Source organism: Paramisgurnus dabryanus, chromosome 20, assembly GCF_030506205.2.
Source record: "Paramisgurnus dabryanus chromosome 20, PD_genome_1.1, whole genome shotgun sequence".
Taxonomy (NCBI): Eukaryota; Metazoa; Chordata; class Actinopteri; order Cypriniformes; family Cobitidae; genus Paramisgurnus; species Paramisgurnus dabryanus.
In genome coordinates this window covers 5,014,324-5,031,358 of record NC_133356.1, presented here as the reverse complement: position 1 = coordinate 5,031,358, position 17,035 = coordinate 5,014,324, and the positions used below count along the sequence as shown (strand labels likewise).

Here is a 17,035-nt window from a genome sequence, read left to right as displayed (position 1 = left end):
AAAGACCTCTACCCCAACATACTACAAAATCAAATTCTGAGATAATGAGCATCAAAGTCTGATTTTATTTATTATCATTTCATTATGATTTCAATCTTTGACGTGACCTTATTCAATCAATATTAAAGATATGAACAAAAATAAATTTGATACAAGATTTTTGACAAGACAGGCACATTTATTTTGTTGGCAGCCAGCAATCATTCGTGTGTAGCCTATTTAAAACAACAGCAAGAATTACGCTAACGTCAGCGGTTTTCATATCGTGAGTGCTGAGGGGTTAACACAGCGTTACAATTAACCCCACTGGGTCAAAATATTTTCAAGCCCACCAAAAAGGTTGCTAAGAGCTGCAGACATATTTCATATCTTACACAACCAAAACATATGATGAAAAAAATACTTACATACCACCAAAACACTCGTTCATCAATAACTCTGGAAAAACATTATACATTTCCAATAATTTGCGGGAGATCGTCTTTTGGCAGCGTGAAAAAATACCGAAAAAACAAAACACTCAACCTTGTGCAACAATATAAACAGTCCGTGTTACAACTAACCCCCCGTTAGTTTTTGCCCCGCGCATCCCCTACATATCTGTACCTATTGGCTCATATAGGACCTTTTTAATGGGTACTGCCCCAGTGACAGCTGAGGTAAATAATTGCATTGTTTTTTTCGAACGGTGTATAAAATCTAAAAACAAAAATATTTAATAAAACTTTTCAAAATAGATATGGCAGTAAAAAATGACATGTAGCCATACATGTAGATTTCATCATACTGAATGAATGTTACAATCTTATATGTAATCTTATACCTTTTGAAAAAACCAACTTCTGCCTCACTGCCTACCCTGACTATCGTCTAAAAGCAAATAAAGCTGACAGGAGATTCCAATATGATGTTGGAAAGCTAGAAGACACCAGACAGAGACAGCTTAGCTCTTCTTGACTATGTCCTTATGAGGTCTTTGTTCGAATAGGAAAATAAACTTGTTGTGCCAGGTGTCGCCTTGTTTACACATCTTAGTTTGTTGTTGGAAGATCAGTTTTGTATTGACTGCAGTGGAAGGGAATTTAGAGTTTAACGCAGGTGCTGGAGTAATGAGAAACACATGACCGAGTGAGATGATACACACATACACACACAAACATAAATACATACGGTACATATATACAAAATGAGAAAACACAAATCTGACATGTTTTCTTGTAAATCAGCATTTTTTGATCAGACTCTTAATGAATTCTGCCAACAAAGTGATATTTCTGAATGACTTGAGGATTAGGCGGATTTGAAGCGAAAGTACACTGTAAAAAGTTGGATAAACTTCAAAAAATTACTTTAATTGGTAACACTTTTTTTCCAACCTAAATTTTTCAAGTGAAACTAAAGTGAAATTGTGGTACCAATTGAAGTATTTTTTTTAAAGTTGATCCAACTTTTCATTTTTTACAGTGTATTTGATGAACATATAATCCGTGCGGAGAGCATTCGGTTACTATAATTTTCCTGATTTTTGACAGAGGTTGCATTTTGCATCCGTGTTTTAAGTATATGTTTCTATCTACCCAGTCTCCTGTAGATGCATATAAATAGCACGGAGTGTGAAAATCGTACAATACATACGCCAAATTCCAATTTGGCATGCATATGATCAGGGGCGGCGTTTGTGTATAGCATTCAGACAAAACACCAGAAATCAACAGGCTATAATGAAGCTCATTAAAAATAATGTTAAATATTTTCAGTAGAACATATCTGAACATTGGTACATCACTAATATGGATAATTTACGCGTGTGCTCGACTTCATGCTATAATACAGGAACCGACATGTGGATGACATCAACGTCGCGCGAGAGCGGTTTGAAAGCAAACTCTTCCGATGATTTCTCGCCTCACCCTCGCGGTACTTTGATGTCATCAACCTGTCGTTCTTGCAGCGCAGCTTGAATTGTGCAGGAGGTTTCATGATGACCGCTATTGTTATAATCTTTATTTTCGCAGTAAACTTCTTTTTTTGTTTTAACATTCAAACAGACTCACGGTTTTCCCCCACACTCGCGCAATGCATATTGCATACATTATACCAGAAGTAAAATGATTTGTTCTTTGTGGATAAATAAACATGTCCTCTTACACTGGGAAAGTGAATTGTATTAATTATTTGCGCGCGTTTTTGAATATGGCGACTTGTGGAATAAAAACTGCACGACAACAAAAGGTAAGACTTGTTTTTGTATTTAGTCCTGTTTTATTAGAGTTTTATTTAGTGTTTTAGTCTTACAGTAGTTGGTTAGCTGGCTGGGTTAACTATGTGTGCTCTATCACATTAAGTCTTTATTGTGTTTTTATAAGTGTTTATTGGCGGCTGTCATGACAAAATTTGTGAACGGATGTTACAGTATGTTTTGATATTATCTTGTTTTAGTTTATCTGTTGCTGGAGTTGCACTTAGTTAAGAATGACAACATTTGAAAAGCATTTTAAACAACCATGATTTCTATTTGTGTTTTTCATTTGTATTGCTTCCGTATTGTTGTCAGTAAGTGTACATCCGTGCAATCATAGTATGATTTTATACAGGTTGGTGGAGTATGTACACATATGGATATAATGTGGTTTCATAGATTCGTAATTTGAATGGCCTTCTTGTACCAAGGATTTTTTGCCATACCCTAGGTTTTCGTGAAACGCCGCCACTGCATATGATACGCCAGTCCTTCCCATTCACTTAAACGGCGCATCTTTTTTTGTCGTTTTATTTTTTGGTTTCTCATTTTTTTCTGTTTTTTAAACCATTTTCGCTTGGGTTTAGGGTTAGATTTGAGATTTGCTTAAGGAGGTTATTTAATATACAGGTTTCTCCATGTTTTAGTCTATCTTTAAGCCATGGTCACTTGGAGTTGGGGTTAGAATTGGGGTTTGGGTTAGGATGTCATTTTTATTTAACAAAAAGTTGTTCTAACCCTAAACTCAAGCGACAATGGTAAAAAAGCAAACAAAAAATGAGAAACCAATAAATAAAACGATAAAAAGATTCTCTGTTTAAGTAAATATGAAGGACTGGCATATCAAATGCATGCCAAATTAAAAATTGAAATTGGCATATGTATTGCACGATTTTTACACTTCGTGCACAAGTCCGTGAGACTGGGTTGGTTTCTATGGGCTATATGTAGGTCATCCGCCATATTGGAACAGTCCAAGCTGTGCTTCCCATTCCACGGTTTTCCGGCGGAATCAGCAAAATATTACATCTGGTTGATTTTTCCATAGCTTACTGCATAGGTTTAAAAAACAGATGCTCCACAATGTTTTGGGTATCTTGGAAAACAGCGAGGGATGTCGAAAACTAAAAAGTGGACCTTTCAAAAATGGCAGATGTTTCTATGTGTATAAAGTGTCAAATAAGGCATCTGATGTATATATATCTATGGTAAAAGTTATCTATGTATACATCTCTATCAAACCTCAGAAGACCCACTCAGAAACAACAACTCGAACACCTTATCAACCAGAAAGTAATGTCCTGGCAACCAACCAAAACACCCTAGCAACACAGTGGCGAGATATTATTAATGTGCAAATAAATCGGAAATTCCCGAGCCTTTCTGCACAACCACTAACACGTTGAGACGCTTGCTCTCATCTAATCTTATCTCTATTTTGCAGCACTAGACTTCTGAAGGAGGGTTCGAGTAGTAGCGCATGCCGTTTAAAGTCCTTAACTTGTCATCTTTGAAGCGTCAATAACTAATCCCCTCCTTTACGTTCCCTGCAGTGTTAAAAGCCAAGCAAGCGCCGTCTAATCTCGCACATCCAGTGCCAGATCTGCTAATCATAAATTATACATGGAGCGAAAGGAATGAGGTCAATCTGAGGTTATTGAGAAAAAAAAGGTGTTGAGCTTCAGCCTGCAGGGATCATGCAGGACTGAAGGAAATTATGGGAAAACTGTATGTTTAAACATATAAAGTAGATGTGCACACACACATGCACAAATAGTAAAAAAAAGTTTGAATAAAAGACACATACATGTATATTTATATAAAACACTTCTTTATTTCTACTCACGAAGCTGTTTCAACATTATTTGTATTTCATTTCACGTGTGGACGTGACTAATCTGCAAGTCCAAGCTCAGGCAATATTGGTGTTTGGTGTAAAAACTAAGACGAGGCTTCTAATATTCAGCTTAGATGCATTAAAAACTATCCACATATTAGCCAAAGACAAACAAAAAATGTAACAGAACAACAAGGATGACCGTGACAAACATACAACTTGTACAACTTAGAAAAGCATACTTATTTAAGACGCACAAAGGACACATACATTGTATGTGTTAAATTATTATTATTATTCATTTTTGCTGTTGTTGTAAGGACATAAAAAAATCTAACTACATCATTCACATATTCAGCAGTCTGTTTAAATACCATATTTTTTCTACAAAGTGAATTTACATTGTTTTAAAGTACAAAGTGCAAAGACTATGGTTTCCGTCGTCATTTTGGTGTGGGGGCGGGGTCAGCGGGACAGGAGGGCGAGCGATCTCAGAGGCGACTTTAGCCTTGTTTCTTTGCCAGGTTCTGCAGGTCACATCAACATGAACGTTACAGTGACAGATAATGGACAATGGGATTTAAATGCAATCTTTAGGTGCACTCACATTTACACGTTTTTGCTACTTAAAGGGACAGTTCACCCAAAAATTTAAATTCTGTCATTATTTCATTAATTCTGACCACTATTGAGTATTTTTCTTTTCTACTATAGAAGTCAATGGTGCTCATGTTTCCTGCTTGATTACAAATATCTTTGTGTTCAGATAGACATAGAAATGTATAGAGGATTGTAACAACTTGAGGGTGAGTAAATAATCACAAAACTTTCATTTTTGGGTGAACTAATCCTTGAAGTCTTAAACCAAAATGAACACTGCAAAAATTATTTTCAAGAAAAAAAATTCTTAGTATTTTTGTCTTGTTTTCAGTAAAAATATCTAAAAACTCTTAAATTAAGATGCTTTTTCTTGATGAGCAAAACAACAAACGCCAAGAAAATAAGTCTTGTTTATAGACCAAAAATATGAAATTTAAGTGATTTTGTGCATAAAACAAGCAAAAAAATCCGCCAATGGGGTAGATTCTTTTGCTTGTTTTATGCACAAAATCACTTAAATTTCATATTTTTGATCTAAAAACTAGACTTATTTTCTTGAGTCATTTTGGTCATCAAGAAAAAGCATCTTAATTTAAGAATTTTTTGAAATTTTTACTGAAAACAAGACAAAAATACTAAGATTTTTTTCCCTTAAAAATCATTTTTTGCAGTGAATACACTGCAAAAAACGTCCTTCTTACTTAGTATTTTTGTCTTGTTTTCAGTAAAAATATCTAAAAACTCTTAAATTAAGATGTATTTTCTTGTTGAGCAAAATAACCCAAGAAAATAAGTCTAGTTTTTAAAAAAATTAGTGCTGGGCAAAGATTAATCGTGATTAATCGCATACAAAATTAAAGTTATTTTTGCATAATATATGTGTGTGTACTGTGTGTAATTATTATGTATATTTAATCACACACACATAAATATATTAACTTCAGATTTTTTTTATTTATATATATATATTATTTACATATCATATAGAATATATACAAATATAAATAAATATAAATAAATATATATACACATGTAAATGTTTCTTAAATACATACATGAATGTGTGTGCATTTATATATACACAATAATTACACACAGCACACACTCATATAATAATGTAAAAAAATCACTTTTATTTTGTATAAGATTAATCGCGATTATACTTTGCCCAGCACTACTAAAAATATAATTTTTAAGTAAATTTGTGCTTGAAACAAGCAAAATATCTGCCAATGTGGTGAGAAAATTTAGCTTGAATTAAGTGTTAAAAAAAAGATTTAAGATTGATTTTCTCACCCCATTGGCAGATATTTTTGCTTGTCACAAATTAACTTAAATTGTATATTTGTTGTCTATAAATTGGACTTATTTTCTTGGGTCGATTTTAATTTAAGAATTTTTAGATATTTCTACTGAAAACAAGACAAAAATACTAAGTAAGAAAGTCATTTTTGCAGTGTATGGACTGATTATGCATACCGATCTCATTTTAAGGGCATGTTGTGCCACAATAAATGTGATATTACATGACATACACAAATATAGCATTACATGAATAGCATATTTTATGTAATATTCACTTGTCCACTTTTCTGTAACACAAAAAGGGTACAATTGACCACAAATACTGATGACACATTTTGCAACCACAACTTTGAGAGAGAGAGAGAGAGAGAGAGAGAGAGAGAGAGAGAGAGAGAGAGAGAGAGAGAGAGAGAGAGAGAGAGAGGGAGAGAGGGAGAGAGGGAGAGAGAGAGATGGACTGGAATGCATGTTGTGAATGTTAACAGGCTCAGACATTAACTTACCAGTTTGCTGGAGGTTGTGCCTTCACCTGTTTTTGCCCCTAAGTTAAAAAAAGAGCAATGAGAAAGTTTTATGGGCAGATTCCCAATGCCAGATTTTACGGTCAGTTTACATGACAGCAATACCACACACTTTTACTACTGTACAATGTCATCACAACTTGCAGTACATTCAGGTTATATACGTTTATACGATTTTGTAGCTGTAGGAACACATCTGTCAGCATCTACACCCGGCAGTTTAATGCTAAGGCTCAATAAATCATCGTTCACTGACAAGCTAGGCAATATTGCATTCATAATCGCCAACAAATCCACTGTGATAATGAATGCGATATTGCGTAGCTTGTCAGTGAACTACGGCTCTGTGTAGTAAATTAGTCCAACCAGGATTTTGCGACTTTTTGTGTGATTTTTGTGATCAAAATGACTGAATTTGCAATCGATTATTCTAACTGGGATACCATAAATGCTTAAAATTAAATTAGTAAGTTCTCAAGTAAATATCAAGTTATATATAACCGTCTTTGTGTACCTTTTTTCGCCGGTGGACATTTTGGGCAGATGGAAAAGTATTAACTTTTGGGGTGTGGATACATAGGGCCCTATAAAATCTGTTTTATTTTTTCCCAAATTCCATTTTATTTTTTCCCAAATTCCGTTTTCTCCGTTTTAATTTTTGCAAATTCCGTTTTATCTGTTTTAATTTTTGGCAATTATGTTTTTTTACCTTTTACTGTTATTTTTGTCATAAAAAACTTGCCTTTAATGTCAATGATTAAAATGTAAATGATTTGGAGAAAAACTGGATAACACGATTACAAACAGGCAATGATTGTAAAACAGGCAATTACACACGCACACACACACGCACACACACACAAACACACACACACACACACACACACACACACACACACACACACACACACACACACATTCTGGTTTCCATGTTTTGTGGGGACATTCCATAGACGTAATGCATTTTATACCATACAAACTGTATATTCTATTCCCCTTACCTGCCCCATTCCCTAACCCCAACCATCACAAAAACCTTTCTTGTACCTTAGATTTTCAATAAACATCATCTTGTTTGATTTATAAGCTTGTTTCCTCATGGGGACATCAAAATGTCCCCACAAGGTCACAAAAACACTGGTATTCCTATCTTTGTGGGGACAATTGGTCCCCACAACGTGATAATTACCAGGTACACACACACACACACACACACACACACACACACACACACACACACACACACACACACACACACAACTCAATTCAATGCATTGTTTATTGTTGTTGCAGAAGGCTACAACAAGGTGTCAAAGTAGTGGTGCCTTCAAAAGTGCCTTAAACACATTGGTCCAGCGGAACGCGATCCATATTTTATACACGATCGCTTGAAATGCATATAACTTTACAAACATACACAGGATAGTGATCTGACTTAGGACAGCATGAGCACGCAGCTCTTTGCACGTGCGAGCGAAAGAGAGACAGAGAGCGGCGCCATGATGCAGATGATTATATTTTAAATGCGAGGGATAGTTAGTTTGCCTCAGCTCGCTTGAAATGCATAAAACTGAACAAATACATGAGGATTTGTGTCCAGACTTCAGACAGATGCGTGAGCGCATGCACGTGTGAGAGGTGCAGTGAGACAGACGTGGATGAGAGAGTGCATGTATCTTTGCGCTCACCGTGAACAGAGTGTTGACAAAACTTACAAAATAACAGTTCTCCGGTCACATAAAAGGGAACTGCTCGGAACTAAGTGATTAGCGTTGAATTTCTTAATTTTTTCGCTGACGAAAGCAGAGTCGTGAGGAGCCGCATCACCATGGTTTCAGTGTTTTGGAGGGGGTCTGAAACGACGGGAGGGGGTGTGTCGCCCAGATTTACTTACCACGGTCTGCATTTCCCCCAGACATACGTTCGTCTCCCACACTAAAACATAATTTTATTCAAAATATGTAAAATTCCGCGAAATTCCGTGCTAATACTAGATTCCGTGTTAATTTGCCAATTCCGCGATTCCGTCTGCGATTCCGTGATCGAGGAAATTATAGGGCCCTAGATACGGGTCGGGATGGAAATCAATAGGCACGGGCGGACTGCAGGTCTAAAACCCATAACCGCTTCGATTCGATTCCATTCTGCTGATAGACAGCTGTTTTTAAACAGTCCTGTGCGTATTTGAGTTCACGGTCTCTCTGAAGACTAATAAAAGTTTCTATTAAAGCGTGATTTGCGCGTTCGAGTCAGATGGGTCGGGAAGGTTATACAGCCGCGAGAGTCCACTCTGTATTTATGTAATTCAATGGATTCAGTGATGCGGAATGACTTTGGGACCTTTTTGAACTTGATTTGGCTTATCGTGTTAATTTAATCAATTCATCCTCCTAGGTATGTTCTGTATGCTATTGTGTATCGTGTAAATAACTGTTTATGTTACTTTAACATGTACGGACACCTATTCAGCCTCCTGTTCAATGCCATTGTTTAGTTGAATAACTTGCTTTTCCAGGATAAATGACTGTTCTTGGATTTTGTGAAATAACTTTTTTAATAAACGCAACGTATAGTCCAGTGCGACTTATAATGCATTTTTGACTGATGCGACTTATACTCCGGAGCGACTTATAGTCCAGAAAATACGGTAGCAGAATGCGTGCTAGAAGTAGATGTGCATGTGCATTAGTAAAATAAAGCCAAACATGTTCACAAAGTTGTCTACCCCGTATCATGACAGAATATTAGATCATTTTATTTATTTTTTAATTTTTGCAATTATTTTTTTAGAAATTATGCAGAATCGCAAAAAAATTACATCAGTTTAGTTGTCTTACTGTTTAACTCACCCTCTTCCTTAGTAACTCCCAGACAACCCATCAGTTCCTGTAAAGACAAGGCCTTATCGTTGCTGATGTCACAGTACTCCACAAACTTCTTCACACACTTTTTAGGTTTGGATTTCTTGCGCAGAAAACGTTTGAAGGGTTTGATTTCTTTCTTCCCGATGTCGCCGCTGGAGTTTTTGTCAAGTTGGCTAAAATACCAGTGAACAACTCGTTCTTCCAGAGTATGACTGGGGTCTGGCTCCAACATCCTGAACAATGAAAAAAACGCTACATTTTCAGCCAATCACGGACTACGTTTAAATTCATTTTTAGCATTTCTGCACAGTTAATAAATTAAATTAATAATTCACATAAGAGCGCAACATTTCATATTTTATGCAACAGCATATATCTTCACAATTATTGAAAACAATTTTTGATCAATATGAATGAAGCTTGTTCTAAATAGTAAACAATATATGAATTTTTTTGCAGGTGCCTTTAACTTTTTCAGTAAAATCTAAATGTTGACTATGGGGGACAAGAATCACAATGTCAGTCAGGGAATGAACCGAGTAAATATTTTCACACCACAGGCATTTTTTCACTGAATGCACAAAAGCTTAATGTCTAAATTTTTACCTAGCAGCCGAGGCGGGGTCAGTCACTGCATGCACCATGTCTGTGGACAATGCATCCAATACGCTTGTTAGAAACTCTGTCTTCTTTTCACCAGGACATCCTACAACAAAAATACACTTACATGACTTACATGATAAAAACATTGGTGCTGTTTCTAAAACGCCTGCAAACTGCTCATCTTTATGCTGAACTGTTATGTTGTATAAAGTGTATGGTCTGAATATGACACTTATTTTCAGTATTACACTATTTACAGTATTATTTCTGTACATAATGTAAAACTTGCAGCAACATACTGTATTTTAACAGTGCAAGTACCACATTCACAGTATTGTATTTTAACCAAATAAAGTAGCCCATTGTTGCGTCACATCATTTTTGCTGTGTACACTACAGATATAGATTTACAGTAAAATACCGTTAGAAATTACTAGTCAATTTACAGTAAAGGGTTACAGTGAAATTCAAGGGAACTTGGAACGACATGAGGGTGAGTATTAAAAGGATTTTTCTTTTCCTTTTTTTTGAAGGCAAAATGAAAATCTTTTGTTTCTTCTTGGAATTTATTAACATTAAGCAGCTGCTATATAAAATCATGTGAGAGAAAGATTAAAGGAGAAAAAAGCTTTCATGTGAGATTTTTACCTTCAGGCAGTTATCATATAAAAAGCTATGAAACTTTATAAACAGCTGTTGTAAGTGAATTAGCTCATGTAACCGCAGCTCTGCTTCTCATTATTAAACTATATGTTATTTATTTTGTTAACAGTTCACTCTTATTGGAAAGAAATAAAGCTGCGTTTAATTTTAAATCTTTAACACGTTTACGATGCGTTCTGACAATAAGAGTACTGTGAGAATACCATGGTACATGTTGTTTTAATACGTTGTTTGTTACACAATAAAAAAATGCTGGGTTATTTTTAACCCAGCTTTGGGTGAAAAGAGACGAAGCCAACACGTTGGGTTGTAATAAAACTGCTGGGCTGTTTTAGACTAAAATTTTTATTTTGGGGGGTTCATTTAACTAAATGGCTAAATTTGTTTTTTTTACCCCAACCGTGGGTTGAAAATAGCCAATATTTTTTCAAGTGCACAATATGTTGCCAGGTCAACTTCAATTTAATTCACTTCATAGAAGTATAGTTTTTTTTTTGTAGTCAAATTGAATTTTTTTATCAATAAAACCTGTCAATCAAACTACATTAAGTCACACAAATGAAGCAATTTTATAAGAATTAGTGCTTTACACTTGCACATTGTTATGTTTTACAGTGTTTACACCATGGTACAAATGATTACCATATTTTTATATCATGGTATTTACAGGCTACTTTTAAGAGAACCGCGATACAGCTGTGTTAAATGTTAGCCCTATAGGTGGCCCAATAAACATGGAGATGTAAAGTAAACAGACGTTTCACTGTTTTAAAACTAACCAAGAGTTAAAGTATGTCACGGCTTGTTGTCTTTTTTCCGCCCTGTTGTAAAAATCAGACCTCCTCTATCCTGTCTGAGGAATGACAGCTGTCAATCAAAAACAGAACCAGCCGTGCCAGCTGGGTTTATGATCACAGGTACAATCCTGCTGTGTGGGAATTGTCCAAGTCCAACCAAACAATTGCAAAATTACAAGTCAAACGCAGAAAAACAACTGCCAAACAAATACTTGTTTAATGAAATGTGATTTTTAAATATAAATTATGCAAAATACATGTTCATGGCCACTAAGGAGTATTTGTTACATTTATAAAGATGACATGAAAATATGATTAGACATGAAAAGTTTATGATCTAGATTTATGATTTTAAAATCTTTGCACTGAACATTAGCAATCTTACAATTTTATGAGCAAATAGAAGGTACAGTTTTATTTTTAGTTTAATCAGATAATTGACTTATTATTATTATTATTATTATTATTATTATTATTATTATTATGTTATTTCACTTTACTATTTTAAAGTTTGACTAGTGCTGATTTGCTGTAACTTAAAAAACTTAAAAAGCTTTATTTGATAAGTTACAATTTTGACAAAACTTTCAAAAAGTTGAAATGTCTTGTAAGGGGTCTTTAAGGGGTTTTGACGGCAAGGGAGTGAACGCATGCACATATTCCAGAAAATCATTGGCAGTGAAAATGAACCAAAAACACAATCCTGGGACAAATCTTGGACACATTTGCTGTGTATTTTCCATTATATCTGTGTAAAAAGGACTTTTGAAATGAAAAGTTGCAGTTTATGTTACTATTCTTTAGGCAGGATGAAGTCAAATGACGTCAACCTGCCCTTTTTGCAAAATCCAACCTTACACCTTATATCAGGGGGTTTCAAACTTTTTTGTCAGCTGAACCCCCTTGACCTAAATTATTTACTTGAAGCACAATCCACCCCTAACCAACCCACCCCCACCAACCAAGATTGAAAGTAAATATTGAAATAATTTAATAGCACATTTGCATGTTTATTGTAAAAAATAATTATTTTCAATCCCACATAAATTGTATCTGTCCATTTTGCATGACTTCTGAGTGTTCTGATATTGTAGTGTTGCGTAATGGTCATATGCTAAACAAATAAAATATCTATATTTGTTAGTATTTAGATTTCTTTATTTAGAAATTATTTACATTTTATGATTGAATTGTAATTGTTTAATTTATTCATCAATTCACAAACCCGTGCAATTCCCTAGCGAACCACCAGATTTATCAATGCCATCAAAGTATTATTTTGTTTTTGTTTGTTTGTTGATTACGAAGAACAAAGTAGATGAAGAAAAATAAAATTCTGTGTGTATTCAACGCACCGCCATTATTGTTTACAATGTAAACAAACTCTTCAAATATATCGTTGTAGGTACATACAGGAGTAGTGAAGACAGAGGTTAAGGGAGTCTTACAAACAATGTTCTTCTAAGATTCATCTAACCGGAAGAGAAAGTGTGTGTGTGTGTGTGTGTGTGCGCGTGCGTGCGTGCGTGCGTGCATGTGTGTGTGTGTGTGTGTGAAGATTTGCATGGAGCTGTTTACAGTCATGCCCAGAGGTAACAGATGCTCTGGCGATAATAGTAGACTGTGATGGCTGTGAACAGGTGTGTGTGTGAACAGGTAAACAGTCACGTGAGTTGATGTCCACCATAGCACGTTTCTAAAGACCTACGTGAGCTTCAGCTCTTCACCGAAGTCAGACACAATAAAATATCTAACCCACCAGTTCATATGATTGCATGCATTATTCTATAAAAACAACAAGGTTTAGGTAGTCTAGACTCTCCATAGAGCAATCTATTTATTTTCATAGAGTATCTTATTTTGCTTTGTTTTTAGGTTCCGAAACAAATATAATTCTACTTTTTTGTGTAAACTTATGCTTTTTAGTCTCAAGACACAAAAGGACCAATGAAATACAAAGTTATCAATGTGCCACCATATTTGAATTTACTACGTTAATCTGTATGTTTTCATGGATGCGCAATGTATCGCTTGCTAGATAATCTCAAAATATGACTTGTTTACTTTCATAGACATGTTGTTTTATTTTAAAATACACTTGTTATCCCACTGGAGTCATTTGGATTACTTTAATTACGGGTGTATGTGCTTTTTGGAGCTTTGCCATGTTGACCCCATATAAGAAGATAACATGATTGTATTTTAATATAAAATTGTTTGTTTGTATTCAACTGAAAAAAAGATACATCACTTGGACTGTGTGATCATTGCAAGCATAAATTACCGTCAACCTAAACCTGATTAAAATGCTAGCTGAGGAATCATCAAAGGCCACGTCCCAGATTCATGCCCTCCTGATCACATTTCGGTATTGTAGAACCGCAGCTGTGAAAGTTTCAGAAAAACTTCTTGAGAAAAACTCGGCTATGGATGTGTAAATGCCAGCAGCCTTCGGCCCCTATCGGTCCTCCACACACCACAATTAACCAGCCATGACCAGACAACTCCTCACACCTGAACACATGCTGCTACCAGACTTTACATTTTAACTATCACAATAAACACAATAATAATTACTATAATCTAAACTATAACCCTAAAGAAAACATTTTGCATTTTGTAGTAAAACTATTTTGTAATCGCTTGTAATAAAACATATTTTGTAATCTTTGGGGATGTTCCCCAAAGGAAAGTTTTGTAATGACAAATTTGTCTTCAAAGTATAGCTTAGTTTTTTTTTAAACATGGTGTGGCCTGACAGCTGCAATTTGTAACTTTTGCCTCTCTATCACGATCTCTGTTTGAAACGTAAAGGTGCAGGTTAGGTTACTTTACGTACTGTTTTTCACATAGACTTAAGGCTAATCACATCAAATTGCCCTTTTTGCAAATCTGACCTCACAGCTTTAATGATATCATTATTATAAGTTATAAGTGTGAATCAGAGTAAGATAAAGAGGCATACAGTACTTACTCAAAAACTCATTTCGGTTTATTTTTAAACAAAAAGTTATAGATTGCAGCTTTAATCAAGGTGTATTGTTTGTATAGTAAATTAATGATATTTTCTATGCTCCAACCAAAGGGCAAACTTCCAGTCTCTCTCGTGAATCCAACACATAAGTGACTAAGGGGGCGTGCACACCATAAACGCTGCCGGCGCACGTTTTCAATTGTTTCCAATGGAAGCTCTGCGATTTTCAAATAAGCCAGCAGCTACTGTAGTGTTTTTTTTCCATTCTGAAAGCCGGCGCTCAGCTTCTTTTTCCGCATTCAGCGCTGGGTGTCTAGAGTTGTAAAAGATTCAATTTTGGGTGAAAAGCTCCGCTCGTCAATGTCAGTTCTCACACGGCAGTCCAATCACAGTGGAGGAGGGAGCTGCCATTTGGTGTCCTCCAGGCGCTTTCAGCCGCGTTTAAAAGTTTTGTTGTTTCCTACCCCTTATACTGCAAATTAATCGACTGGCCACTAGAGACAGGCTCCAAAAGGGAGTCAATCCCATAGACCCCCATGTTAAAGCGTCTTAACTTTACGTCTTAACTATATACTGTAGCTAATTTGACCCCTTATGACAACTGTAAGAGGGTGATATTTTGTAACTAATCCATTTGAATTATATTAAGCTTTAAAGTTCTGCATAATTAAGGGCGTGGCCATTTGAGTTACAGGTGAATTGGCGCTGCTGTCATGAGTGACAAGCAAGATGGGTGTGGTTTCAGCAACCAGGCACCTCAGCTCCACCCATGCTCCGCCTCTTTGCCCATTTCTAGTTATCCGAGAGTGACATGCAGTGATGTGCTGCCAAAATGCTTTTAAGAAACCTACGGGTGATGTCACTGACACTACGTCCATGTTTTATACAATCAATGTCCCCAACCCTACATCTACCCAGTATCATGGGTACCAGGGTGTAAATAAGCCCCAAAATCCTCTCTGCATTGGACATAATTTAAATAACATGTTAATTTACTACTTTAATCTAAACAGCACCATGACTATTTAATTTTGCAACACTAACTTTAACTTGCCCATATTTGGTGAGCATTAAGTTAAACTGCAATTAAAAGCTAATTAGCGAATCACAAATTTGTGTATTCTAAAAATAATATAAACATAAAGCTGAAAAATATCAATAATAAAAACACTCTAGATTTTTTTGGACATACCGCCCACCCTTACACGCTGAGTATAAATACAGAAATCTGAGTCAAGCAACTTTCCTCGTGTTAGAAAAGGAAGTCGTGACTTCTGTTGTCTTTCTGCTTTTCTCCTCTGTTTTTCATCATGGCCACTCCTCCACACTCATCTCTCCCTGTCATCCGCCTTGGCTCGTGCTATCTATCGTAATCTATCTCCTCTACCTCCCTTTTCCACAGCGAGATGATCTGTTAACATCTGTTGTCTGTGTAGACAGTGGGGTCGTGGGAAACCTTGTGATGGTTTTGGACTGTAGATGTACACACACGCAAATACCTGTGCATGCTTGAGTTCACATACAGACACATAAAGACACATATACAAATACACACTTGGATCCGATTTGCATACTAAGTTTTCTGCTTTGGGTATGGTGGCTTTTCTGCGGCTGTGCCTTTAAGACGTGAACACCCTCTACATGTTAAATGAGATGCAGTGTTTGGGAGAGTTTATGATTTGCTTAAGGATGTGTTCGATCTAAAATAGTTTAAATTATTTTATATCAGCCTCTTTGCAAAGCCTCTTTGGACTACATTGTGTCAGATTCACAAAACAATCTGTAAGACCTCCTTACTCACTTTTCTCAAGCAAGATCCTTTTTCTTCTGTTTCTATAAAAGTATGAAAATGTGTCGTACAGCTCTTGGTGTCCATATACAGCGACGATTTTGTTCTCCATTGTTGTTTCGTATTTCTGCCTCTGCGCGCTACGTCGTAATCACATCACTACTAGAGCAAGCTCCTGATTGGTTAAAGGGATAGTTCGGCCAAAAATGATATTAAACCCATGATTTACTCACCCCCAGGCTGTCCGAGTTGCATATGTCCATCGTTTTATCAGACAAACACATTTTCGGATATTTTAGAAAATGTTTTAGATCTTTCTGTTAATTAAATGTAATGTTACGGGGTCCACCCATAGTCCACGACCTTCAAGTCCAAAAAAAGTGCGTCCATCCTTCACAAATTAAATCCAAACGGCTCCAGGATGATAAACAAAGGTCTTCTGAGGGTAATCCTTGCGGTGTTGTTGTAGAAATATCCATATTTAAAACTTTATTAACGAAAATAAATACCTTCCGGTAGCACCGGCATCTTAGACTCCTCTGTATTCAGAAGAGAGTATTAGCGTAGTGTACGCACTTTTCTTAGTGACGTATGACAAATTCGGAGGGCGGGGCACAGAGCAGCAGCAGTTTAGCCTCTGTACGCTGCGTAAGCTCTCATCCTGAATGCGGACGAGACTCAGATGGCGGCACTACCGGAAGGTATTTATTTTCATTAATAAAGTTTTAAATATGGATATTTCTACAACAACACCGCACGGATTACCCTCAGAAGACCTTTGTATATCATCCTGGAGCCGTTTGGATTTAATTTGTGAAGGATGGACGCACTTTTTTTGGACTT

The 17,035-nt window shown here is 35.9% G+C and overlaps 1 protein-coding gene across 2 annotated transcripts in view; it reads right to left on the bottom strand.

The window, feature by feature from the left end:
- Nucleotides 1-4,053: 4,053 nt before the first annotated feature.
- The window catches only part of smoc2 (SPARC related modular calcium binding 2), a 49,996-nt gene continuing 37,014 nt past the window's right edge, over nt 4,054-17,035 (bottom strand). For both annotated transcript variants that reach the window (XM_065296110.1, XM_065296111.1), the window contains exons 10-13: nt 9,973-10,072; nt 9,352-9,599; nt 6,485-6,522; nt 4,054-4,603 (exon numbers count right to left, since the gene is read on the bottom strand). In XM_065296110.1, coding sequence (XP_065152182.1) covers nt 4,580-4,603; nt 6,485-6,522; nt 9,352-9,599; nt 9,973-10,072 — 410 coding nt within the window. In that variant the 3' untranslated portion in view covers nt 4,054-4,579. The remainder of the gene's footprint in view (nt 4,604-6,484; nt 6,523-9,351; nt 9,600-9,972; nt 10,073-17,035) is intronic.